Source organism: Cupressus sempervirens, chromosome 1 (genome assembly GCF_028749045.1).
Source record: "Cupressus sempervirens isolate cs-2001-9-10 chromosome 1, ASM2874904v1, whole genome shotgun sequence".
NCBI classification, from domain to species: Eukaryota; Viridiplantae; Streptophyta; class Pinopsida; order Cupressales; family Cupressaceae; genus Cupressus; species Cupressus sempervirens.
The window spans coordinates 351,476,492-351,503,083 of record NC_143118.1 but is presented as its reverse complement, the minus strand read 5'-3'; the positions used below and the strand labels follow the sequence as shown (position 1 = coordinate 351,503,083).

The window sequence follows — 26,592 nt, the reverse complement described above, 5'->3', positions numbered from 1 at the left end:
CAGGTCTTATTCATAGCCAAACAATCAGAAATATGACAACAACATGGTAATCAGTTTCAGAAACACCCAAAACCTGGTAGTGTATTAAGAAATTGTTGTAGGTCATCATAGTAATAGAATGCTATAGAAATATGATCAAATATCCTCCAATCAGAAAGAAACAATAAGCTACTTGCGAACAAGTGCTGAAATGATCAATGTCAAGTCTGGAAACCACTGTGCAAAGCTCAAACCTAATTGCAGGCATGCTGTTCAACTATTTGCAGACCAAAACAGCTACAAAATCCATTCAATACCTTCCCAAAACATCTCCCAACATACTCATCTGCAACATACACCACCCGCACCATCAAACAGCAACAAAAGAGCCAAAAAATGTAGGGAATCGAACCCAGAAGATCACACCAGGTCTGCAAGGGGTAAAACCTGAGCTGAGTCATACTTTCTAGGATAAAAACTACTCATACTCCTTCAAACTGGCATGCTTGGGCTCAAAATAAACATCAATGGGATTGGCATCAATCAAATACACTATAGACTAATCAATACTAATCAATGTTTGTGGTCAAACAAGGGCATCAATCGAACACAAATGTTAATGTTGAAGGTTCTAAAATGTATATATACATGCTTTATTCATGTTTTCATATGAATATAATGTATATATGCATGTTTTATTCATATTTTCATGTGAATATTTAAAGCATCCCTATATTTTTTGAATTTTCCATATATTTTATATATAGACATCCCCTAGCCATACCCAAAATTGGCCAAAACAAAAGTTGTCTTCCCAAAAATGCATCCCCCAGGGGCCCTGTCATTTGTCATCCCCGTCCCAAAAACTTTGGGTAACATAAACAATAACTAATCACTGTACTAAACCAGCAAAGTTTTACTTGAATACAGTCAACATACCACCAAACACAATACTACAAATCATATTTGTCATTTTCATTATCCATTCAGTTTAAACAAATGTTTCCTTCATCCACAAAGATATTATGGCAGCATACAATTAAAGCAATAGCCTAAAGCCAATTCACAATTTATAAAGCACAAGCATTTGGTCCTCCCAAATGACTAAACCTTCAAGATTGTTGAATCTTATATATGTCATGTGAACATGGTTACACTTCAAAATGATTACACTTCAATTGGCAATGTTAATACCAAAGAGACATGGCAACAAAGCAAAGGGCATTGTGCATATATGGTCACAAATCATCTTCACACCTCTCTGAGATGAATTTAAAGATTCATCCTCATGTAGCTTGCGTCGATAGTCCTGTTCAAATCTGTCCAAGGCATGTAATTCATGATATAATTCCTGCACACCAGAAGAAGTCTGTCAATAATAAACATAATGTACATCTCAATGTATATTTTTGTCCACAATTACAATCTATACAAAGAACACTAACATCTTGGTTTGCTGAAATATAATGTTGAAACATTTCCTGCATACAATTCACCCTATTCAACACCACACAGTCTCTGGACATCACCAAGTATTTGGTCCACAGCTTATTATGGAAAAATCAAACGACATTGCCAATAATGAGTTACATTACCAAAATATAAAGCAGAGGTGAAAACTGGACACAGGTAGGTGATCCAAATTCTTAGCCAGATCTTGATTAGTACGTTAAAAATGCTTTATATACATTGAGTGATATGTCATCAACTACTAACAAGCAGACCCTTCATCAAGAAAGCAAGATTGATAATTGTAAAATACAATATTCTAGTTATTGTTGATTTATGTCTTTATAAACAGTTAGTTTTGCTTCAACCACTAATGTTGTAATTCAAAGGTAAAGAACAGGACGTTCAGAAGTAGGTAGCCTCATCTTAAGGAATGTTTTCTACAGCTTGCCAGTGCAAAGGTGTTTCAGCTGTCACAAAATGGATTGTGTCACAAAGGCAGTTCTTGTTTCCTCAGTTCAAAATCACATAATGAAGCTGGAGCTCTCACACTTCTGAAAGGCATAAAATTAGCAAGTATTTGTGAATTGCCAGCTGCTTCTGGTTGAGGGTGACTCAAGTTATCACTAATGCATGCATAGATTTTCAAATTAATATTTGGAATGTTAAAAACATTACAGAAATCAAGCCTATTGGAACGAGTTTCATTCCAGATATTTTTCAGCCCTTTCCCTCCAACCAAGAGATTATTGTTATATGAGAATTTTTCAACCCAAAGAACAGTAGGGTGCGGAAAAGATCAATAGGTCAATCAGGGGTCTATATAGGCTCTGGCTTTGCCCATGTTTCCTTTCTTTGCCTTGTTACTTAGAAAGCTTAAAAAGCATAGATAGATGCAAGGAGTGTCTACCCTAAACGCATGTAAAATTGACAAGCAGCTCGAGATGCAGCTAGATCAGTTCTGTAAAGATAACAATGCCCATTTCCATCTATATTGAGTCCAACCTAGCATACTTCTCTGGCTCCGAGTTGGGAATTAGGAGAATGCTGCCCCAACGATTAATGCCAGATTGAATTGGCACACATGTGATCATCCATAGATTCACCTTAAACAGTTGGGTATGAAATGTGTTATGGATGTCAATCATTACATGCTGCTTGTTTTACCTATTTTTTCTCTAACATCACCACTTGATTTGCAACAGGCTTGTGACAATAATCATCAGCTACAGATGCATTACTTGAAGCACATAGACCATGAAAACATGATCTTGCACACTGACTGGGGAGACCACAATTTACTTAGATTGACAAACAATCAGAGTTCAATTAAATATAAAATAAGTTCATCATTAAGTTTCATAGAGCTGTGGAACAACCAAAAAAAGTTTTAAATCAGCTTCAGTTTTATAGATAAAACTCAGTTTATTCAAGCGAGGTCATGAGGTCAAAACCAAAGGAGCACATAACATGAACAATTTTAAAGTAAAATTGGAGTAGCACTATATGCTTTCCTTTCTTCGTAGGGATTTCATATACAAATTTCATATAATGGCTTTGTTGTGACCTTGAAAATCACCTTTAAATAACCTTCATCTTACCTCTGTAGAAGAAACAAACTTGCAATAATCTAAATATTCTAGGAACTACAATATGTTTCCTACTCTGTTGAGCACAAAACACTTCAACTTTACCTCTCCTTTTCTCTTTTGACCTTAATATCCTCAGACTTCGAACAAGAATCTAGAATTTTCGCATTAATGGAGGGTTGTTACAGATTATATACAATGAATTAAAAACACAAAGGAATATATCTAAGTTGCTGAATTGGGTACAGATACAGGTACAAGTACGTGGATATGGTATGCATATACAACAGCATTTTAAGGGTTTTTGGGCTAAGACTTCTTTTATGTGTTGCGCTGCTTCTTCATGAACCCATGTTTCCAGTCGAATGTATTTATCCATGTCATGAACTTGGAATCAATAGGTTTCCTCAGTGTCACTTGCCATATTGTAGTTGCAGGGGACATATTAGCAATTTGTTGGAATTCAAACAAGATAACTGATAGATTTCCCTATTCCCTTCTTAGAGACTGCAAGTTTTTCATCCATTTGTCTAGTTTCTCAGTGATCAAAGAATACAATTCCATGTCCTCCTGAATAGAGAATACAGCATGTATTACAAATTTCTCCACCCACTAATCTACTGTTGCACCAACATTTTGAGCTCTATTGATTCCCTTTGATTTATTAAATCCAACCCATCAATGCGAATTGTAGTGCTCTGTTCAAAGCTTGCATCCCCCTCATGCAGAATAGACCAAATGAAAGTCACTAGAGAATTTACCTATCTCAATAACTCAAGGATGTTTTGTTCCTCCACTTTTACTCTCTTGGCCAAAGCTTCGACAGAGGTAGTGGCATGACAAATGTCAATTCTGCTCAACGTGAAATTTTTATTTATGACTTTGTTTTCACTCTTCTCACTGATAGGGTCTACAGTTTCCAAGTATCTTCATCATTGACAAGGTCTATTACCCTCCTAAACTTTCTTTTGGCACTCTTTGGTTTTTGCAGTACCACTAGCATCACAGTCTACTTGAAACACTATTGCAGTACCACTACAATCACAGTCTACTTGAAACACTATTGCAGTACCACTACAATCACAGTCTACTTGAAACACTATTGCAGTACCACTAGCATCACAGTCTACTTTAAACACCTTGTTAAAATCTGGAAGTGCTAAAATAGATTGCTCTGTAACTTTCTGTTTCAACAAATAAAAACTCTGATCTGCTCCTACAGTCCACTTGAATTTTTTCATATCCCCTCTCATTGTTTTAGTCAAGGGTCCACAAATAACGTTAAAACCTCTAATAAACTTTCTACAAAAACTTGCTAGTCCATGAAAAGATCTTTCACCTCAGTCACACTCCTTAGAGTAGGTCATTCAACTTCACTTTCTCAAGGTCAATTTTTAGACCTTTTGCTGAAACCACAAATCCCATGTACACCAACTCCTTCACAAAACTACACTTCTTCAAATTTATCAGCAACTTTTCTTCCCTCAACTTATTAAACACTTTACGAATATGCATCAAATGCTCCTCTAATGTCTTACTAAAGATCAAAATATCATCTAGATAAACAATGACAAACTTTCTTTGAAACTCCTTCAATACCTCATTCATGAGCTACATGAAAGTGCTCAGTGCATTGGTTAGCCCAAAAGGCATGACTAACCATTTGTACAATCCTTCCCTTATCTTGAAGTAAGTCTTCCACATATCTCCTTATCTAATGTAAATCTAATGGTACCCACTCTTCATATCTATCTTTGTCAAATACTCAGCTCCGCTCAAACAGTTCATAATATCATCCATCTGTGGCAATGAAAATTTGTACTTGATTGTGATCTTATTGATAGCTCGAGAATCTCTACACATCCTCCATTCTCCATTCTTCTTTGGTGCCAATATTGTTGGTACAGCACATGGACTCAAACACTCTTGAATCAACCCCTTCTACAACAACTCATACACTTGTCTGTTTGATTCCTCACTTTCTGTTGCTGTTATTCTGTGCGCTGCCTTGTTTGGAAAATTGGCTCCTGGAATCAAGTCCATCTAGTAACTGATCTTCCTTACTGGCAGTAATCCATCAGGGACATTATCAAATACAATATCTGGAAATTCCTCTAACAAATTTGCAACTTGTGTAGGCACCTCTTCGACTTCTTCTTTACCATACTTTTTTATTGCAGCAAAACACATGCTCACGCCTCATACCCTCTAGGAACTTAGTTCCATCAACAAAACATACTCTAGCAACGCTAAATACATTTTCATCTATATCCTTCAATGGCTTCAGCTTATGTTGCACTCCATCCTTTGCTAGAGTGTAGGTATTTGCACGCCCATCATGTACAACATGCCTATCAAACTACCTCGGCCTACCTAGAAACATATAGCATATGTCCATATGTATGATATCACAAAGCAGCTCATCCTAGTAGCTTCCAATCTTCAACTTCACTATGCACTGCTCATTGACCATGACCTTACAATAATCTTGCGCCCAAGCAATATGATATGGACGCAGGTGTTTCTGCCTCTTGAGTTTTAACTTTGTGACCATCTTCGCCTAACACCAGATTGTTAGTACTACCACCATCAATGATCACATCACAACACTTATCTTCACATTTGATCCTTGTGCGAAGCAGCTTCTTTGACCAAGTTCATTCTCACCACTCAACAAGACTCTTATGTTAACTTGAACCTCTCCTCTTTTAGCATCTTCAAAATGTGATGATTTGGCATCCTCACCAACATGCACAACTATGGTCTGGCCTTCAGTTCTCCTACCAATCCTTGGCACTGGGGCATCCAAATGCACTATGTCCTTCTCCACAATGAAATCAGGTTCCACGAAAAACCTCCTCTACCAACTCCTTGCCCTCTTCGTCTTCCTCTTTGATCTCTATTATTCTAATCATGGAAACGATCGAAATTGTTTCCCCTTCGAATCTGACTACTACTGCTAGCCTCGTCCTTCTTTTTTAGATCATCATTTCGGCCTCCATAAGATTGTCCGTCAGATCTTCCACCATGACCTCTTCCATCGTTCTTGTTATCAAACCTCATCTTTGGCTTTTCCTCAACTCTTAGGGAAAATTGGTATGACTCTTCAATACTCCTCATTCGGACTAGACTCAATTCCTCCAAAATACTTGGCCTCAACCCATTAAGATAACAGGCAACTTTCTCCTTATCAGCTTCTGCAGAGTCTATTCTGATGAGAACTTAGTAGAACTCTTCTGTATACTCTTGAACAAATCTTCCTGCTTGCTTCAACCCTTGCATTTTCTTCAATAGATCAAGCTCGCAATCCATGGGAATGAATTATCCCTTCAATTTAGCTATCATTTGATCCCATTTGGTGATTTTATCTTTCCCTCTTCTATTTTGCTCCAATTGAATCTCCTACCACCAAATCTTCACATGACCCTTCAATTTGGCCTTCGTAAACTTGACCCTATCAAGATCCTCAATATCTTCATACTCGAAATTTTCTTCTAATTCATTAATCCAATTGATCAATTCCTCTAGATTAAGAGTTCTCGAAAATGTGGAAACATCAAACTTTGGTCTTTTTCTAATCTTGGAAATGGCCCTAAAAAGCTTTTCATCTTCCAGGTTCAAAACTTCCTCTTCTTCCTATTCAATGTGCCCTTATCCTTCTCTATCATCCTCACTCTCATCTCTTATGGCAAGATTCATCCCTCTATGTGCTTGTTCTTGCAATGCTTGCATTTGTCACTGCAAGGCTCTATAGCCCTCAAGTGTAACACCTTCAACACCAAGCTCACTTTGTAGAGGCATTTTTGTGCTTCCACTGAAACCCTAGTGCAAATTGCCTTACAATCGGTGATCTATCTACACGCTCAACCCAACCACAATCTTGGTGCAAACCGCCTCACAGTCAACGATTTGTTTACACACTCAAAAACTCCCACACTGATACCACTTGATGAAGGGTGCTCCCCTTTATACCACAAGCACACAAAAGAAATGGAGAAGCAACAACAATTTGAGAGAACCAAGTATGAGCTTATTATCTCCACAAGTGTGGAATTAAAGAATTTAGAGTACAATTTGCAAACCCACATGCGCGCCTTCCTTAGAACAGCTTGCAAGATAGGCTGCGATTAACACCCAGAACTACCCTAGACAACCTAGAGACCTTCCTTATTTTGGCATTTTTCACCACTAGAAGGTTCTAAACACTAAGGCGTAACCCTTGAGGCCAACCCACCGCATATTATATTATTTTATTACACTTTATTACATAGCATCGACTCAAGACAATTTTCAAATTACATTTTCTTATGGCCCACTTCTGAAGACCATAACTAATGAACTGTTGACTTGATGGACTATATAACCCCATTTCGGAATCCTCAGAGAAAGTTCTACAACATCTAAATGCACAAGCATCCATCGGTCAAGGTTTGACCTTGTTTTAGAGCCCATTTAGGCCTTCACTGTTGTGCCTGAAGTTTGGATAGCCAAAATTCATAATGAAAATCTGCTACTACACTAATACATATGATATGGCAATGAAACCCATCTAGCAAGTTGATATGTCTAAGATGAACTTCCACACATGAGATACGAACAATCTGAGCACATAAGACCAACTTACTGAAACTAGCAACAATCTGAGCACGTAAGACCAAGTTATTGAAATTAGCAAGATTCCACAAATAGCAGCTTTGCACCAGAATAGCCCTTATTGAAAAACACAAAACTGCAAATAGAAATATTTTTGGGTGATGCAAGATTGCCCTTACACCCAAGTTTCTCCTTCATCACCCTTACGTCTATAAGGAATCAATTCTAGCATTGCAATTCTCTACCATATAGTCTATTAGACTTCTTGATTAACTCTTCAAATAGCCTTAAATTGAGACCAGCATGTTACTTTATCTTGAATAGATTATGTGCCACGGATATTTACAAGAGAAACAAATAACCTAGGAAGACATGAGACTTCCTAAAATACCATCCACCAGTTAGAAAAATGAGATTCACTAATTGAAAACTACAAATGGTTTCAAATGAACCTTTAGCTTCCTTGGTAAGAGTTCCTATTTACCCTAAATCACAAAGGAAATAAAATAGTTATGATAATTAAACTACAAAATGATGAAGGAACTAAATATGTAGTGCCTCCTGTGTTTACATTTTGTTCCATCATTAATTTTACCTGAGATATACTTTAATGGATTGTACATGTTTATTTGCATTATGAGATGCTTCAATGACTACACACTATTTTGATTACCAGTATTATAGTTGGTAGATGTTAGATGTGTTACTATTGAGTTTGATCATGTCACATGATGATGCTAGTGATGTAACATACTGCCTTATAATGATATCTAGTTTATTTTGTATTTGGACATGTATTATGATTTGTGTGTTATTGGAAGGATGTTATTGGATTATGTCCGTTTTTTATTGCTAAATGGTTGGAGGCTGAGAACTAGTCTCCCCCTCCATTTTCATGCTTCAATTCGATTGGTTGGATAGGGATGAAGATTTTATGGCTTTTGTGAATTGTAAGCTGTGGTATAGTTATGCTGTCAGATTTTGCATGTGAGCTTGTAGCTTGAATTTTATTAGAATTTGGAGGTTTGACTTCTTTTTAGAAGTGGGTTTTCACTTTCATTGAATTCCGAGATGTTTAATTTTTGGGCATTTTTCTCATCACCTCATTATGCCTGCCATCCAGATTTTGTAGTGTATGTTTGGTTTTTGGAAATGGAATGTATTCCACATTTCAATTCTTTCTATGATTTCACTTTATGGACATTGGGATTCGTGTCTAATCTGTACTCCCAACAAAATGCCCAATTGAGTGAGTTACTCATCTTGGACATTCTGTTGCACTTCTCAAATCTGACCCTTGCATTGGTTTATCTTAATATTTTGTGGAGTTGGTCGTGCCCACCCACGTACACGTGCATATGGCAACATCTTGTCAAACCTGAACTCCTGAATTTAGGTCAGTTGAGTGATTCTTCATTTGGAGGTTGGGTTGGGATATTGCATGGGCATTCATTGTGTAAAGACGATGGGTATGGAGGGTAGACATGTGGATTGGCTTCTCTCGCGTAACTTGGCCCAGAAGTGGCCAACCAAGTAATGTGAAGAGGTTATAAACAAGTGATAACCAAATAATAAACATGGGATAATAAAACTTAATGAAAGATAAGAGAACATCTCTACAGTCATCAAGTGTCCAAGGAAGTCATCAAGAGGGTGTGGTGTCTGTACGGTAGCCAGTTCCATGTGCAAGTTGGTTCAACGACACAATGTCTATACTATCGCCAATCTTCTACGAAAGTTGGGGCAAGGACACAGTATGTAGTCTCCGAGGGAGCATACCACCATAGATAGCTCTAGCCAATGCAAGCCAAGTGATTACATTCCACTAGAGTCATGTTGTGTGGTTTTCACACCATTGCCCCAGACCCCCTCTTTTTGCTTTAACTAGTTGGAGTAGTTGACTTAGGTAGTTTTAATTGGCAACATTATTTTGCAAGTCTCCGAGTCTAGAGTAAGTTTGAGCAATTTTGGGTCATTGGGAAGCAAGTTTTAATCTCGGGTTTGTGTAGGCATTTTGACACCACTTGGGGGGATTCTTGTGGCCTAAGTCCAAGAGGAAAGTGAAATTTTTGGTTCAGGAGAAATGGGCTTCTATGTTGGAAAAGGGGACAAAGTTTGTGAGAACCAAGTCCTGGTGGAAATTTCAGATCTTCCAAAATCTCCCCCCTGGTGGAAATTTTAGATCTTCTGAAATCTCCCCCTTTGGTGGAAATTTCGGATCTTCCAAAATCTTCCCTTGGGTGGAGATTTTGCATCTTCCAAAATCTCCTCCTTGCTGGAAATTTCACTAAAATTGTTCAACAGGAAATACTTTTCCTCCTAAGAATGAAAATTTGAGATTGATGATGTTAAGGTGACCCTAGCTCCAAGGGTGGTGATTTTATTTTTGCAATTAAATTTAAAAATTTGGGGATAATCACCACTAAGATGGCTAACTTTGGATGATCTAAAATGGAAATCTGAATTACTTCGAGACCAATTGAATGGGTAGAGTTGTGAGAGAATTGAATTTTAATGCAAAATGGGATGAATCTTGTTTATTGATGTGATTTTACTTTTCAGATTTTTTCACAAACTTGATGCTTTCTCCTTTGTTTTGCTAGGTGAATTCAAGAGGGAGAACAGTGGATAGAAATTGATTCTTGGAAATTCTTGAAAAATCGTAGCATTATTGGTGCACATACCCTCCATCATCACACTTGCAAGAAGAAGCTAGAGGGCAAGGTGATGATCAAGGCCTCGAAACTTCGAGTGGATACTGCAAGGAGATGGCTCAAGCCTGAGGACTCAAGTGATAAGGAAGGATTCATGATCAGGTTATCAACCCTCAAATTCAAGGCGGAATCAAGAAAAATCAAGCTCATGGGTTTACAAAGATGCAAGTGATTCAAGTCGATTCCATGAGGAAATTTCAAAGGATGGTAAAAATCACAAACGTTCCAAATACTCTACAAGCCAAGACTCCAAGCACAGGATAAGGCTGATGAGGTGGCAATTGTTTGCCTCCAATTAAAAAATTTCAATTTCAAGCACAGTCAATCAAATCGTGCCAAGTGTCCTATTTTCTCATCAGCTATCAAAATCATTGTAATTTTCCTATTGGGCCATAAATTGGTGCCTTTGTGTAACTAGTAATGAATTTGGTAACGCTAATTAGGGTTTGTGGGAAGATATCTCGGCCCTTGACCTTGATTCAATCTTGGCCCTTCGTTGTAATAGAATTACTATAAAAGACCAAGGCCTTCCCATTTGTAGGGGGGTAGATTGGAGGAGCTTAGGAGATTAGCTACAAATTAGAAGGCTAGAGTAGAATAGGCTAGCCAAGGGAGAGACTTGATGAAGTTGTTGCTATAATACTTTTCAAAGTAATGGATAATTCATTGTTGACTTTTCATAGTGGATTATTTAATATTGCTTTGTAGTATTGCATGGTTCCCTCAATCTTTCACTAGGAGTAGATTTCTTTTCATGTTGAGGTAGTTTAGTTGAGTGGAAGTTATGTGGATGTTTACTTCTTTGACTAAAACAAATTTGGGCCACTAGTCTCTTGCTAATTGTAAGGGTGCCTTGGATGGTAAGTCAATGAACATTTAACTTCAATTGATGTTCAATCTTTGGTTTGCATCCAAATGATGGGATTGGAGAGAGGATATTGATGTGAAAATCATGTGTATCCCTTAGAAGCTTGCACTAGGGGAGTGGAGCCACTGGTGATATTACACCTAGTAGAGTCTAAGCACATTTATGATTCCTTCCATTCCTAGTTAGAGGTAGAGGTAGTAGTAGAAGTTAAAGTTGCAAAATCAAATTACATTTTCATTGCATATTGTAGAGACAAATCTTTAGAGGTGGAAGAGTTGATAATCAACATATCACATCATAAAATTGAGTGAAGTCCACGATTAAGAAGGAACCTTCAAGTCATTTCATGATCTTACTTTGCAAGCTTAGCATGAGAAATGACCTTATATCAAGAGAGGATTGAGTGTTTGGTGTTTCTTCTTGAATCATGAAGTATTTGATTATGTATGTTGTAGTGGAATAAAACTCACATCAAGTAGTCCCTACATAGTTATCCTATAGCGTGTTTGGCTAGTGACATGATGTACTAGACTGCCTTCATGACCATAAAGTTGTTATGTCATGCATTGTTTAGCACGTATTATAGCCTTGTATGCTTTTGTTTTATGTGACTATGGTCGGGTTGTTATCTCCATGAGTACAGTGGGGTGGGCCTACGAGACCCACATGGTAGGGAGACATTACTACCTACACCATTGTAGGGGATCGGTGTACAGGGACAATCTTCTTCCAGCTTCGAGATAAGAGCTTGATCCTCACTTGGAATCTTCAATCCTATTTTGATGTATGTTACTTGTGGTTAACGCGTTTACTTGATGCACATGTTATATTCCATGTTGTATTATCACTGAGATAGACTAGAATTGTATCGGAGTAAATATTATGTTAGATGGAGTTATTGTAAGTATTTTGATGTATTGAAGCTATCTTGTGCCTATCTCCTTGAGGTGTGTGTTTCTGATCCTCCCTGGTCTAGAGGTTTTATTTATACTTGGGTTTCATTTGGTGTTTTGTCTTTAGCCTAGGTATTTGGTCATACCCCTTTAGAGCATCAAATTGTACAATGAAACATTGATTTATGTTTCATTGCAAGTAGTTAGGAGTTTTATCGCACGCAATACAACATTGTGTCGTGCGATACTGGTATTCATCCCACCCCTTTCAGAAAAGCATCATGTAACGAAAGGTGAAGTATCGCATGTCATTCACAAATTTATCACACACCTTCTAGAGTTGTACCGTACGACTGTAATAGATTTATCGTACCTCAAACAATGAGCATTTCCCAACTTTTTCAGAGGATGCGATTTGTGCTTTTGGATACCTATTGTGTGGTTTTTACACCATCACCCCATTACAAATGGGGTCCCCTCTTTTTGTGCTTAAGTAAGTAGGAATAGTTGTCTTAGGTAATTTTGATTAGCAACATTTTTTCAAGTCTACAAGTTCAGGATAAGTTTCGACAATTTTGGCTCAATAAGAAGCGATTTTGCTCTTAGACTTGTACAAGCATTTTGATGCCACTTACGACAATTTTCGTGGCTCAAGTCCAAGTGGAAAGTGAAATTTTTTTTGGTTTACGAGACATTCGTTTCTATGTTGGAAAAGGAGACGAAGTTTGTGAGAGAACCAAGTCTTGGTGGGAATTTTGGATCTTTCCAAATTTCCCCTTTGGTGGGAATTTTGGATCTTCTAAAATCTCCCCTTTGGTGGGAATTTTGGGTCTTCCGAAATCTCCCCCTCCATATTTCTCCCAAAAATCTCAAGACTCAAGCCTGAAAATATTCTGCAAATTCTGATGTAAATATTTTGCAAATTCTACAACTATATTTCTCATATAATACCTTCTCTGTGCTGGAGATTGTCTTGTTCAATTTCAGATTTAATATTGGTTCTTCCTTCAGAGATAATAGTTCTGCAAATAATATGTATATCCTGCTGTAATTCGATGAGTTAATGTATGCTAAAGAGGCAGACTTATATTGTGTTGTATGCTTTTAATCCACAAACATAGCCTCTATAAATATGGCGCCCAAGGGGCATATCCCTAGAAGGGACATGTCCCTCTCTACGTCAGCCAGAACTGTCCTCTCAAAATCGGTGCCCATTAGGAAATATATTAAGTAGTAATTAAACTAACTAATCTTGTTCATAGTTAAACTAAACAAGACTACCCTAAGGGAGACGCCGCTTATGCTTGAGAATTGAACAATATATTTATAGGCCTTTCAAAGGCATCATATGTATTATCAGATCTATACGATTTGTTTTATCATACCAGTGTGATTACAAAGTTACAGAATTAACACTCACTCTTAACTTGATAATCATACTGAGAGTTAACATAGCTAGCATCATCAAATAATATGAATAAGCATAGAATGATACTCTATATCTATCTGAATCCTCAAGCATGAGGTATCATTGAACATATGATACTATGTCATATTACTATACCTATGATATCACTTATCACTCACAATAGTGATAATGAGATTCCATGGAATGCAATATTCAAGATAAAATCTGAAGAATAATTAAAATCTTCATTTATCCAAGTTGTGATTCATAGGTACTGGCTTTCCTATACCACAACATGATCTTAAGCTAAGATCAACCAGAACACAGGATAAACTAAGGAGAATAATGAAATTCTTCCTTTATCCAAATTGTGACTCATAGGCATAGAAATGCGTTCATGCAAGTTTTGTATCACTTACATAACGTATTAGGATTTGAATATTCGATATAGGATATCAAGCATGCAACTCCTCTCTTGAAAAGTTAATGCTCATGAGACATGAGAATAACTCCAATGTTCCTTACACTTGTGGATACTCGCTCAGTTTTATCGATGTGATTTGTTGGTAATCACGTAGGCGGCCTTACACTGTTCATTCAAGGATGACTTGGGCTTTGGTGGAATGATGGTGATGGTGATGGGTTTGTGAATGTGCAGGGCAAATAATGTTGATAGTGGTGATGATGGAGTATGTGTCTACCAATGATGATGTTGATAGGAAAGCGATGGTGGTGGAGGGTGAATGGATGTGTTCTATTACTTGGCTTACTCCTCTAATTTCCCTCTCTAAACTTCAACTACCTAGCTACTCACTATTCTACTCCTACTCCTACGAATAGAAGGTTAGCAAATGGATGGGGATTGAACCTAATGAGAGCTGACTAGCGGCCTCACTTCCACAGGTGCAATGATTCAAAGGAATAGTAAACTAGTTTGCCACACAAAGCTTCCCAACCAACCGCTAGGATGCTAGTGGTCTAGTATTGATCTCTATCAAACATCTACTAATGCTACCACACAGCTATCCATCTACTTTACTCTTGCTTAAACAACTTGAAATGAAATCTGCTTCAACAACTTGAAAAGAAATCTAACTAGGTGGAAGTAGAAAACATGCAATAACACCCAATGTTCTTAATCACCATGCAAGTCACAACAATTAAAAAGAGAGTGATTTTGGTGTTATCCTAGCAACAATTTCTCCAATGCTTTACAAATGAGAGCAAATGGCCTTATATAGGGGCCAAAAATACAACGGACGATGGAGATTAAAACAAGATCAACAATCCAAATTGGATCCTCAAAACCCTAATTAGGGTTGCCACCCCATCGGCCAATGAGAAGCTGCCACCCCGTAAATGGACCAATGAAAAAAGTCTAAAAGTGGCAACCAATGAGAAGGCACCAAAATGATGGCCAATTAGAAATAGACACTTATCCCATTCTAGAAGAAAGAGAAATTGCCACTTGGGTTTACATCAAATGATCTTCTAATATAAATCTTCCTTTTTCTTTCATTCTCTTAGCTAAGACAATGAACTTAGCTAGCCCTTCGTTAAATTCTTCCATGGGAGGACAAAGTGTATGCTTCGCCCTGAGTTTCACTAATTTCACCACGCTGCTTGCTGCTTGTAGTATCTTTTCATGATCATTTTCATATTCTTTCGCAAATCCAATAAAAGCATTAAGAGAGGAAAGGGTGCCCAAATGCTTTTTCTTGATAGCAACCTTTCCTAACTCGTCCAACCTCGATCCAAAATTTGTCTCATTCATATTCTCTTCAAAATCAAGTGCCATCCCATCGTCGCTCATCATGGTTGTAATGGAAGTGTTGACGCTTGGGCTATGTTGTGCAATTGCATTCTATATCTCTTCTTTGCCAAGGGGAATTGTCCTTCTTTTAGTCTATCCTTCATCCGTATCATGTCCACTATACCGATATTGGTGTCGGTTATTCTCTTCATTTTCGAAAAGGGTGTTTTGGGCATCATATCCTCTTTGTCTTTCTTAGTGTCTGTCCGCTTGAGATTCTTACTTGCACTAACATCCTCCATACTCGTTGCCCTATTACGGGATAGTAGAGTGGTGGACCAGAAGGCAAATAGAACCAAAAGAAGCAATCCTTAGACTAGAACGAAAGAAGGATGTCAGCTTAAGGACCCCTTTCAACTCTAAATGATTAAAATTCACCATAACCAATAATCGTACAGCAACTTTTCAGAATTAGGACTAGACCTCAAGAACTTCAAATTCACTTGCAAATTAGAAATTTATCATGTAATTCACCTTCAGACAAAATTGCCCACCCTAGGGCAAAAATCACAACTCCTTGCAAAATTCAGAATTTTGTCCTCCACAAATTTTGGCTCCCTCAAAATTTGCCTTCCAAGGTTGGGCAAAAATCGCAACTCCTTACTAAATTCAGAACTTTGTCCTCCACAAATTTCGGCTCCCTCAAAATTCGCCTTCAACAAAATTCAGCTCTCATAAAATTCGGCTCCCACAAAATTCGCCAAGCAAGAAGAGTGCAGATCTATCCTTGCAAAATCGCCAACACCTTGAGAAGGAAAAGTGAGAAGTGAGGAAGAAAAGGGAGACAGGCCTCCTCTTATACCCAACTTTCCAATTTCCTCCTCGCTGGCCGACTTGGACCCTAGGAGCAAGAAAAACAATAATTAATGGTAAATTATGGCCCACAATTAAATACTTATTCAAAATTTAATTTTGCCAAAAGGAAAATTGCCAATTAGCTCCAAATTGCAAAAAGAAATTAAATGGTGCCTTAGAGATGTTAAATATTTCCATTTAATGAGGATTTAGTAATTAATAGGTCATTAAAATCAGATTTTGGCTAACCAAAAGCTATTTTTCAATATTAAATTACCAATTTCATTAAACGCTTAAAAAAATTTTAAGGCAATTTAATCCATTAAAGCAAAAAATTTTTGCAATTTTCATCCAAATCGATTTTACTATGCCATTATTTTATTTTTTATTTTTTTTTATTTTTTTGGCATAAATAAAATTTCGAGAGTCTAAAATCGATTTTGCAATTTAATTTCATCTTCACAACATTATTTTTTTCACCAAAAAAAATTCAAGATTTTCCAAATAACTAAAATCTAACAAAAAAATATTTTTTGAAAATTACCCAAATTTATACAATTATATTCAAATTTTCAAAAAATCGTCTAAGTACAAAATTTACAATTTTATCCTGTCGGGTGTTGTTCTTTGAAATTTTATCCAGCCTAAGGATGAAATTGGTTGTCCTAGAAAAACAAGTTGAAAACCGGGTGAAAACAAGTCTAGACTCTAACCTTTCTCCCCACTAGCCCTAAAGGTGTCCAAGACTTAAAATTTTCAAAATCGAATTAAAAAATTTTGGATGACTCAAAAACTTAGCCAGGTGACAATTAAAAGGGGGTCCCCAAAGTTTTGGGGCGATGGTGTGAGAACCTCACAACAATATGTATACATCACAATGTGATCTTGAACTCATCTAGATCTAACAATAGATATCTATTGTTCAGGACATTCTCTAAGAGATTGTCATCTCTCATAATGTCTTTTATACAAGTGTTCATTATCTCAAAGATCGTCACCTCTTAAATAATGAATACAAATGGTGGAGCCCATAACAGTCAATACCCTGACAATAAAATTATTTTATTAATAATTTAAAAGAATACAAATGAATTACAATTCAACCATACCAAGTCTTTTTCTGAAGTGATCTATCTTCACTCTAGAGAGAGATTCCGTTAGAATATCTGTTGTCTAATCCATAGTGCAAATGTATTCTAATTTTACAATATTCCTGTCTACCATATCTCTTACATAATGGTAAGGAATTTCTATATGCTTGGACCTATCATGAAAGATTAGATTCACTGAAAACTTGATGGAACTCTAATTATCACAATGAATAACATAGGATTCATGACCTGGCCAAATAATCCCACAAGTAACTTTCTAAGCCAAACTGCTTCACGAGAGGCCATCGTTGTTGCAATGTATTCGGCTTCTATGGAACTTTGTGCTACTAAAGACTGTTTTCTGCATATCCAAGATATCATTGCTGATCCTAAACTGAAACAGCATCCTGAAGTACTTTTTTTGTCTTTAACACTTCGACCCCAATCAAATACATAAGGGATCCAATCATCTGTCTGTAAAGAGTAGAATCTATGGAAGGTGATTTTGTTGTTGCTTCTTTAAGTTTATGTAGATTAGTCTCCATTGAAGAATTCATAGACTTGAAATTCCACATTCCCAATCTCTTCAAAATATTCGATGCATACTTCCCTTGATTAAGTATAATGTTGTCCAAATTTTGTCGTACTTCCAATCTTAAGAAGTAATGAAGAAGTTCCAAATCTTTCATCTTGAATTCTCTAATTAGATCTTCCTTCCATTGATCTATGAGATGATCATCACCTGTTATTAGTAAATCATCAACATACAATATCAAAATTACCATATCATCTTTATCTCTTTTATAATAAAAATTTGGATCAGCTTCACTTTTGGAGAATCCTAAGCCGGTAAGATACTTATCAATTCTTTCATACCAATCCCTTCGAGCCTGCTTAAGCCCATAGAGAGCTATCTTGAGCCTGAAAACAGAAATGTTAGGATCACGAGTTTCAAATCCTTCAAGTTGCTCAAAATATACTTCTATAATCTTTCCATTTAGGAAAGTTGTTTTTACATCCATCTGATGTACTTTCCATCCTTTTTGATGCAGCAATGGCTTGGACTGCTCTTACAAAGGTGTATCTGGCAACATAAGCAAAAGTTTCTTTATAGTCAATCCCTTCTTTCTGAGAGAATTCTCTGGCTACAAATCTAACTTTATATTTTTCAATAATACCATCAGCAGCATGCTTTATTTTATATATTCACTTGGAAGAAATAACAGATTTTCCTTTAGGTCTAGGAACAATTTTCCAAACATCATTCTTCATAATAGATTGGTATTCTTCTGTCATAGCTTCTTTCCAAGCTGTATGTTTAATAGCATCTGAAGTATTAGTTGGTTCTATGTTCTCCCTCTGAGACTAAGACTCGTAATTTCTTTCAGAACTAGGTAAAGGAGAGGGTTCTTCAGAACTTAGGGCTCTTTTGAATGCCAGATCTTCTTCAAAATTTACATCCCTACTAAGTTCAATACTTTTTTGTCCGGGTATGAAAATCCTATATGCTTCAGATGTTTCACTATACCCTACAAAAATACCTTTTCTTCCGAAGGGTTCTAACTTAGTTCTCTTTTCTTTTGGAACATGGATATATACAGGGCACCCAAAAATCCTAAGATGACTTATATTGGGTTTAACCTTAGTAAAGACTTCTTCAGGAGTTTTATCTCTAAGATAGAAGTGAGGGCTTCTATTTTGAATCTAGACAACAGTACAGGAGGCCTTTGCCCAAAGATAATATTTTAGATTTTGATCAAATATCATAACGCTAGCAGCTTCTATAATTGTTCTATTATTTCTTTCTGCTACCCCATTTTGTTCTGGATTATAAGGAATTTTATACTCCCTCTTAATTCCCATTTCTTTACAAAGTCTGTTAAACAAATCTGAGGTGTATTCCCCTCCATTATCAGTTCTTAGAGTTCTAATTTTATGTCCTAATAAGTTTTCAGTTAATGTTTTGAATTCTTCAAATCTCTTTAGGATTTCTTCTAATTCTTTGCATTTTATGAAGTAAATCCATGTTTTCCTAGATAAGTCATCTATGTACAAAATATAGTACCAGAATCCTCCAAGAGAAGGAACAAACATTGGTCCACATAAATCTAAGTGAATTAATTCCAAAACATTGTTGGTTTTTCTAGTACTATCACGAAATGGACTTTTGGTGTTCTTACCCAGAGCGCACCCTTTGCATATGCTTGAGTGGTCTTTATTTAGTTTAGTTAAACCAATAACCATCTTCTCCATAGTTGATAAGGTTTTGAAATTTAAATGTCCTAATCTTCTGTGCCATATTTCATTTATGTCTGCAACTTCATGAATTAAAGCTTGAATAGGTCAACTAGGTTCTGAATTTAATTCATACAAATAGCCTTTTCTCTGACCAATCAACTTCGCTTTCTTAATTGAGGAGTTCTTAGCCCAGGTTATTACTTTATCGTCCATCAAAGCAACATTATGTCCATCCTCTTCAAGTGTTGTAACCGAGATTCGATTTCTTTTTATTTGTGGGTACTCCTTTCAAAAGAAAAATTTCCTAATTTTAGTTTCAAGGTGCAGTTTCCAATTCCTTCGACAGAATGTGCTGAATTATCACCAATGGTGACTTCGCCATTAACCTTTTATGATATAGAGTCTAGTGCTTCGTTGTATCTTTTTATATGTCTAAAAGATCCATCAATTACCCATGCTTTACTTGAGATGTCATTTGATTGACAAATACAATACACGATTCTCGGGATCATAGTTATCTTCTTCCCTAGTAACATTTGTACAATTCACTTGTTTAGAATTCTCAGAACAATTAGATCTATAGTGTACAAACTTTTCACATCTGAAACACTTTATTTTGGATCGATCTTTCTTGGGTTTGCCATTCCTTTGATTTCCCTTTTTGTTCGTGAAATGCTTCTTGCCCTTATAGGAGTTTGTATTAAGAACATGAAGTTCTTCATCTTCTGTTTTCAATTTCCCTTCTTTCTTTAGTTTTCTGGATTCTTCTTGAAGACAATCTCCCTTAAGTCTGTTGAAGTCAGGAAGTTTATCTCTGGCACTTACTCCTTGTGCAAAAGTTTCCCATGAATCCGGTAATCCATCTATAGCCATCAGTGTTAGTTCTGTGTCACTAATGATGGTTCCTATACATGAAAGTTCATCTCTTATGCTGGCAACCCTTTAGGAAGTAAGAATTCATTGATTCTCCTTTCTTTATTTGTATGTGATTTAGTTTCCTTTTCAATGCGAGAACTCTAGTTGCATTGTTGACCTCGTATGCATTTAGTAATGCATTCATCATATCAAATGTTGTTTGATGTTTTGTTAGCATAGTTACAATATCATTCTTTACTCCATCTAATATGATCTAAATGGCTTTTCTATTTCCTTTACTCTAGATAGTTTTATGAGGTTCAACATTAGGTTGTTTGGATGCTGAATCAACAAATTGTTTTACATCGTTTTCTTCAAGAATCATCATGATTTTGAATTTCCAGACATCAAAGTGTTTTTTCCCATCAAACCCATCCTCGGGTCTGATTATGTATGCCACTGAAGATAGGAGAATGATGTTAGATATATATAAGGTCTGATTACTAAATTTGCAGAGCCTAGGTTCGACTACCAAAGCTCTAATACCATGAAAATATTCTACAAATTCTGATGTAAATATTTTGCAAATTCTGCAACTATATTTCTGATATAATACCTTCTATGTGTTGGAGATTGTCTTGTTCAATTTCAGATTTAACATTGGTTCTTCCTTCAGAGATAATAGTTCTGCAAATAATATGTATATCCTGCAATAATTCGATGAGGTAATGTATGCTAAAGAGGCAGACTTAGATTGTGTTGTGTGCTCTTTATCCATGAACATATCCTCTATAAATATGTCGCCCAAGGGGCATGTCCCTAGAACGGACATGTCCCACTCTATGTCGGCCAGAACTGTCCTCTCAAAATCGACGCCCATTAGGAAATATATTAAGTAGTAATTGAACTAACTAATCTTGTTCATAGTTAAACTAAACAAGACTGTCCTAAGGGACACGCCGATTATGCTTGAGAACTGAACAATATATTTATAGGCCTTTCAAAGGCATCATATGTATTATCAGATCTGTACGATCTGTTTCATCAGAATAGTGTGATTACAAAGTTACAGAATTAACAAAGCCTTTATTCGGTGGCAGCTCAAACATTGCAATTTTAGAACAATGATGGGAATAAATTGATAATTTTTCCAAAGGATTTTCCCTTCGGTAGAAATTTTGCAAGCGTGGAATTTTCAACCGGTGGAAATTTCGCATCTTTCAAAATTTCCCCCACATTGAGCCACCCAAGATCGCCATCCTCTCAAGCATTAGAAAATTGGTTTATTGCATGAGGCCAACACCAAGATCAAGAATAGAGAAAGGAATTACCAAGGAGCGTTCAAATGAGAAATTTTAAGAACACCATGACCGGTGGAAATTTCGCGACTTCGGAATTTCTAGTAGGTGCAAATTTCACATCTTCTAAAATTTCCCCAACCAGCTATTTTTCTTTTTTAATCGCCAAAATCACCATACGTCTCCTCTCACAAAAACATTGAGAGACAAAGTGATGAAAACTATAAAGGAAAAAAATTCTTAAAAATAATAATATATGGTTTTGGATTGTGATAAGTTGAAAATTTTCCCCTACATTGCAAGATGTCTTAAATAGGGATGAATTTTGCTTATGTGATTTTATTTTAAGAATTGTTCACAAGCTTAATGATCTTCTCCTTTGTTCTGTAAGGTGAGTTCAAGAAGGAGAAGCTATAGGGCAAGGTGATGATCGAGGCCCCAAAACTTCAAGTGGATATTGCAAGAAGATGGCTCAAGTTGAGGACTCAACTGAGAAGGAAGGATTCATGATCAGGCTATCAACCCACAAACTCAAGGCGAAATCAAGAAAAATCAAGCTCATGTGTTCACAAAGATGCAAGTGGTTCAAGTCAATTCCATGAGGAAATTTCGAAGGATGGAGAAAATCACAAATGTTGGGGATACTTTACAAGCCAAGACTCCAAGCACAGAATAAGAATGATGAGGTGGCAATTGTTTAAAGTCCTTTTGTGATAACCAACATATCACATCATAAAACTGAGTGAAGCCCACGATTAAGAAGTAACCTTGAAGTCATTTCATGATCTTACTTTGCAAGCTTAGCATGAGAGATGACCTTATATCAAGAGAGGATTGAGTGTTTGGTTCTACATGTTGTAGGCGCACAAAACTCACATCAATAATACCCTTTAGGGACTTGCATCTCTCCAATCCTAAATAGATCACCTATCAGACGATTTCAGGTTTGATTATTATGTTGTCTCATCATTGTTCGTTTTGGATTGGTAAATGAACTTGTATGACCTAGCCATTTAAGAACTTGTAATTGGGGTTTATAACGAACATCATAACCAATGTTAATATGTTTAATGGCATAAACATTGTTTGGCTAATTCACCTAGATCGAAAGAATGCATTGGTAAATAGTGAATCATTTTGGGATCTTTGGTTGGTTGATTATGTCTTCTGATATGAACGTTAGATTGTTGTATGCATCTAATTATGTATTTCTTGAGATATATATATATATATATATATATATATTTAGACTGTGTTTATCCATATGTTAGACTGTGTTTATCCTTGTTTCCAGGGATCTTGGGCAGGGCATTACAAAATAACTTAGCATCCAGTAATCAACTATAGAATGAAAAATAGACTAACTTAGTCTCTACCAATCAAAGGGATCATAGGATATGTCTTTCCCATGCTGTCTGCAAACAGTGGTATTTCAGAAAATCCCAAGGCAGTATGCTGCTATCTACTAGCATCTACCAATTAAGATAAATCTAAGAATACATATGATTCTCAACAAACATAAAGAGGTTATCCAATAAAATGACAAGCAACTTTTGGAATTATCCATCCCATTCCGTTTTTCCCTGCAAATTATTCTAATATAAATTCCTGCATAGGACCTCTTGTGGTAATGTCCAATGTCCTGAACATTGCTATGCATATATGATACTGCTGGTTCCAAGCCTTGGTGATCAGCATCAGCTTTGATATACTTCAGTTTTATGATTCTTTGAGAAATCTTTCCCTCGTTAATTTTAAGCATGTACGTATATCATATGGTTCAGGATTCAACCAATTATATTTACCCCAAGCAATCACATTTATCCCCTAAGCCATATTCACACATATACATTGTCAAAGCATCAAATGATTTAGTTACTTTACAGTAACTAGGACTCTTCCTACCCTATTTTGAAATTTTCTACCGTGATGAAATGTATTATACATCACATTAATCTTATTAATCAATATTAGTTGACATCACAACAGTTTCATTCCATTTCTTAGTAAAGACACTTACAGCTGTATTCTGTGCCAAAGTCATCAATTGCTGCATCACTGCCTCCACCTCTTCCTTCGGTTGTTTTTGCAAAGCAAGCTCTATACCCAACCTGGACACTTTGAGGCATTAGCATCAAAAACTATATGGAGTTAGGCAAACAAAAGATAATGAGTACACAAAATACTTCTCAAAATAGCGGTTCAGATGATGCCATTGAGGATCTTTGCAGTGGTTTCCAAATCGTACCACCTCCCCTGCAAACACCCTCAGCTCATTCCTGCAAATATTTAACTTAGTGATAAGAAGATTCGCAAACAATGTTTACAACTAGAATAGTTTCTTCTCAATCATGTAAAGAAAGAATGATGAAATTTGTGATATAAATCAATGCACACATGGGCAGTTCATAAAATGTTATATACTATCGAGCTTACCTTTTGTCTGCAGCTGCAATCTTCAACAGCTCATCCATGTCATTAGATACAAGACGAAGGATGCCTTCTGAGCGAAGAACTTCTTCCTTCAAAAGCTTGATATTTTCCTCAGAAAGTGATTGCTTAAGATTTGCACCCTTAACAATAGTGTTCGCAACTTCAAATGCCAGTATACATATCTTGTTGCCTTTAGATGTAGCTCCTGATGCAAATCCGCTACTCAGATTTAAATTTGTCATACTGCTGCCAAGTGTATCCAGAACTTCTACTGCCTTTCCAAACCCAACTGTGCCAGCTTTCCCTAAAAGCGATCCAACTTCTGAAACCTGCAAGGAGATCGAAATTTAATAACTTATTCATCTGAATATAGCATTTAGTATACTCAATAAAATCCCTTGAGTTTTTCATCAGCCAATCAAATGCTCTTCCTAGAAGAGATGCAGTCCACAATTGCTTCAACAAAACCAAGGAATCATTGTTGCTGTTCATATCTTAGAATAAGCATTGTAAAAACAAATGTACTTCATTTTACCATTTTCTCAACTTGGCCCTGCACCAATCTTACCAGCTATAATTAACATTAAAAAAAAAAAAAAAAAAAAGTATTAACATTTCTGTATTAAAAACTAAGTGTTGAAAATACCGGTGCTCTGCAAGTGGAGTCCAAGCCAGATCAAATTCATGCCCATAAAAACACTTAAAAACACAGAATAAATTGGCATAATACAACAAAACAATAATAAATCCCCCATGTCTGTGCTTTTTACAATGAAGCATTTAGGAATTGATTTTTTGAAGTGTGTGGTTTGCATGATGAATTGGCAGCTAGTTGTTCTTCTCAAAAGCCAAAGGATCTTAATTAACAAAGTGGTCCAACCTCTGACTGCTGCCTCAAAACCATCTTTTCAATTTGCATGATTGCACTTCATATTTTGCATCCATTTTAGGAAAGGATGGTTTGGGGCATCCACCTTGGACAATTATGAGAAAACTTTTTGTCGGTGTGCTGCAGAGTCGCACACCATGCAGCCTTTCACTTTAGTATGGTAAAAGTTGTATCTAGTGAAGCTTTGCAGGTCATGGAATCTAGCAGTGATGAGGAAGCTCCTCATATGCTTTTATTATTGAGAAGCCAATTTAGGATCTGATCAGTAATTTACACATTTTGAGATGTAACAGGAAGGCATCATCATGTTCTGTTAAGACCTGGTCAAGTGTATCAAAAATTTACAAGTTATTGCAACTGCAAGGACAAAAAGGCTGGAGATATCCAGCACTATGTATTTTCCTGTGTTTTCGTCAGGCAGTTCTCTAGTACCCACCATCATTCAGCTTAAGGTCAGCTTGCCCATTATGCTTCAAAATCTGGGCCACGTCAATCAGTGGACCATAATCTCTGGTTGATGTCAGTCTTCCATGACAAAATGTCTAGCATTTAAGGTTTCTTTCATTTTTTTTGGTTAAAATTCTTCAAAAACATTTCCCTCTTTCCTCTCCCCACCCAGCTTTGTAATTTGTTTTCTTAATGGGAGTGGCTCCCAATAGAATCCACATCCAATCAAGCAAAGAAAAATGACCTGTGTTCCACAAGGACACTTCTCTACCCCTCAAACTGTTGATGGAAAACTCTCACTCAGCAAAAACTTGGCAGGCCCCTTAAAAAAAACTCGAGGAAAAACTCATGAACCTAAAAAACAACTTAAGTTTAATTAAAGATTTTTACAAAATTCAATGTAAAGATGCATCCAATGAGTTAATTAATGAGAATACAAAAGAAACAAGGAGTGTTTAGCTATATATAAATGCAAAGTGGGTTGAAAATCACATTCTCATGCGGACTGTTGATGGTGAGAAGCCAAATAGTAAGTAGTTTCTATAAAACAAGAAGTAAATACATCATTGCAGATAGTTTCTATAAAGTAAATACATCATAGTAAAAGTAAATACATCATAGTAAATAGTTTCTATAAAACTAGTAGTAAATACATAGTAGCAAAATAGTTTGAGGGTGCGTTTGAGCAGTTTTGGCCAGCTGGAAAGTACTCCTTGTCTTGAGTATGAGCAAGTGGTTGAGTCATGTCTGTCAGGACACACGAATATAGAATTGAAACCAAGTGATTTTTGAGAAAATCAGTTAGAATTATTAGAAAATCCTTGTTTAAGCTTCAAGTTGACCTCAAATAGCTAGGACAGGTTGTGGGGTAAGTTACTGGTTTGAGTTCAGGTTCGAAGAACCAGTTCATACCATTTCAAGTTACATCTAAAAAAATAAAATAAAGAGTGTATGTGTGCGCATGCATGCGTGTGTTTGAACTTTGTATCAAAAATTTGGAAGTTATTGCCAGCCCAGAAAGGCTGGAGATATCCATCGCTATCTATGTTCCTGTGTTTTCGTTAGGCAGTTCTCTAGTACCCACCATCATTCACCGTAAGTTCAGCTTGCCCATTATGCTTCAAAATCTGAACTACATCAATTAGTGGACCATCATCTCTGGTTGATGTCAGTCTTGATGACAAAATGTCTAGCTTTTAAGGTTTCTTTCAATTTTTTTGGTTAGAATTCTTCAAAAACA

The 26,592-nt window shown here is 36.4% G+C and overlaps 1 protein-coding gene across 1 annotated transcript in view; it reads right to left on the bottom strand.

Annotated features, from left to right (window-relative positions):
• The window catches only part of LOC149577678 (protein PSK SIMULATOR 1-like), a 153,751-nt gene that overhangs the window by 79,761 nt on the left and 47,398 nt on the right, over window positions 1-26,592 (bottom strand). The window contains exons 2-5 of the mRNA XM_089825000.1: window positions 24,020-24,345; window positions 23,770-23,862; window positions 23,604-23,694; window positions 1,237-1,330 (exon numbers count right to left, since the gene is read on the bottom strand). Coding sequence (XP_089681126.1) covers window positions 1,237-1,330; window positions 23,604-23,694; window positions 23,770-23,862; window positions 24,020-24,345 — 604 coding nt within the window. The remainder of the gene's footprint in view (window positions 1-1,236; window positions 1,331-23,603; window positions 23,695-23,769; window positions 23,863-24,019; window positions 24,346-26,592) is intronic.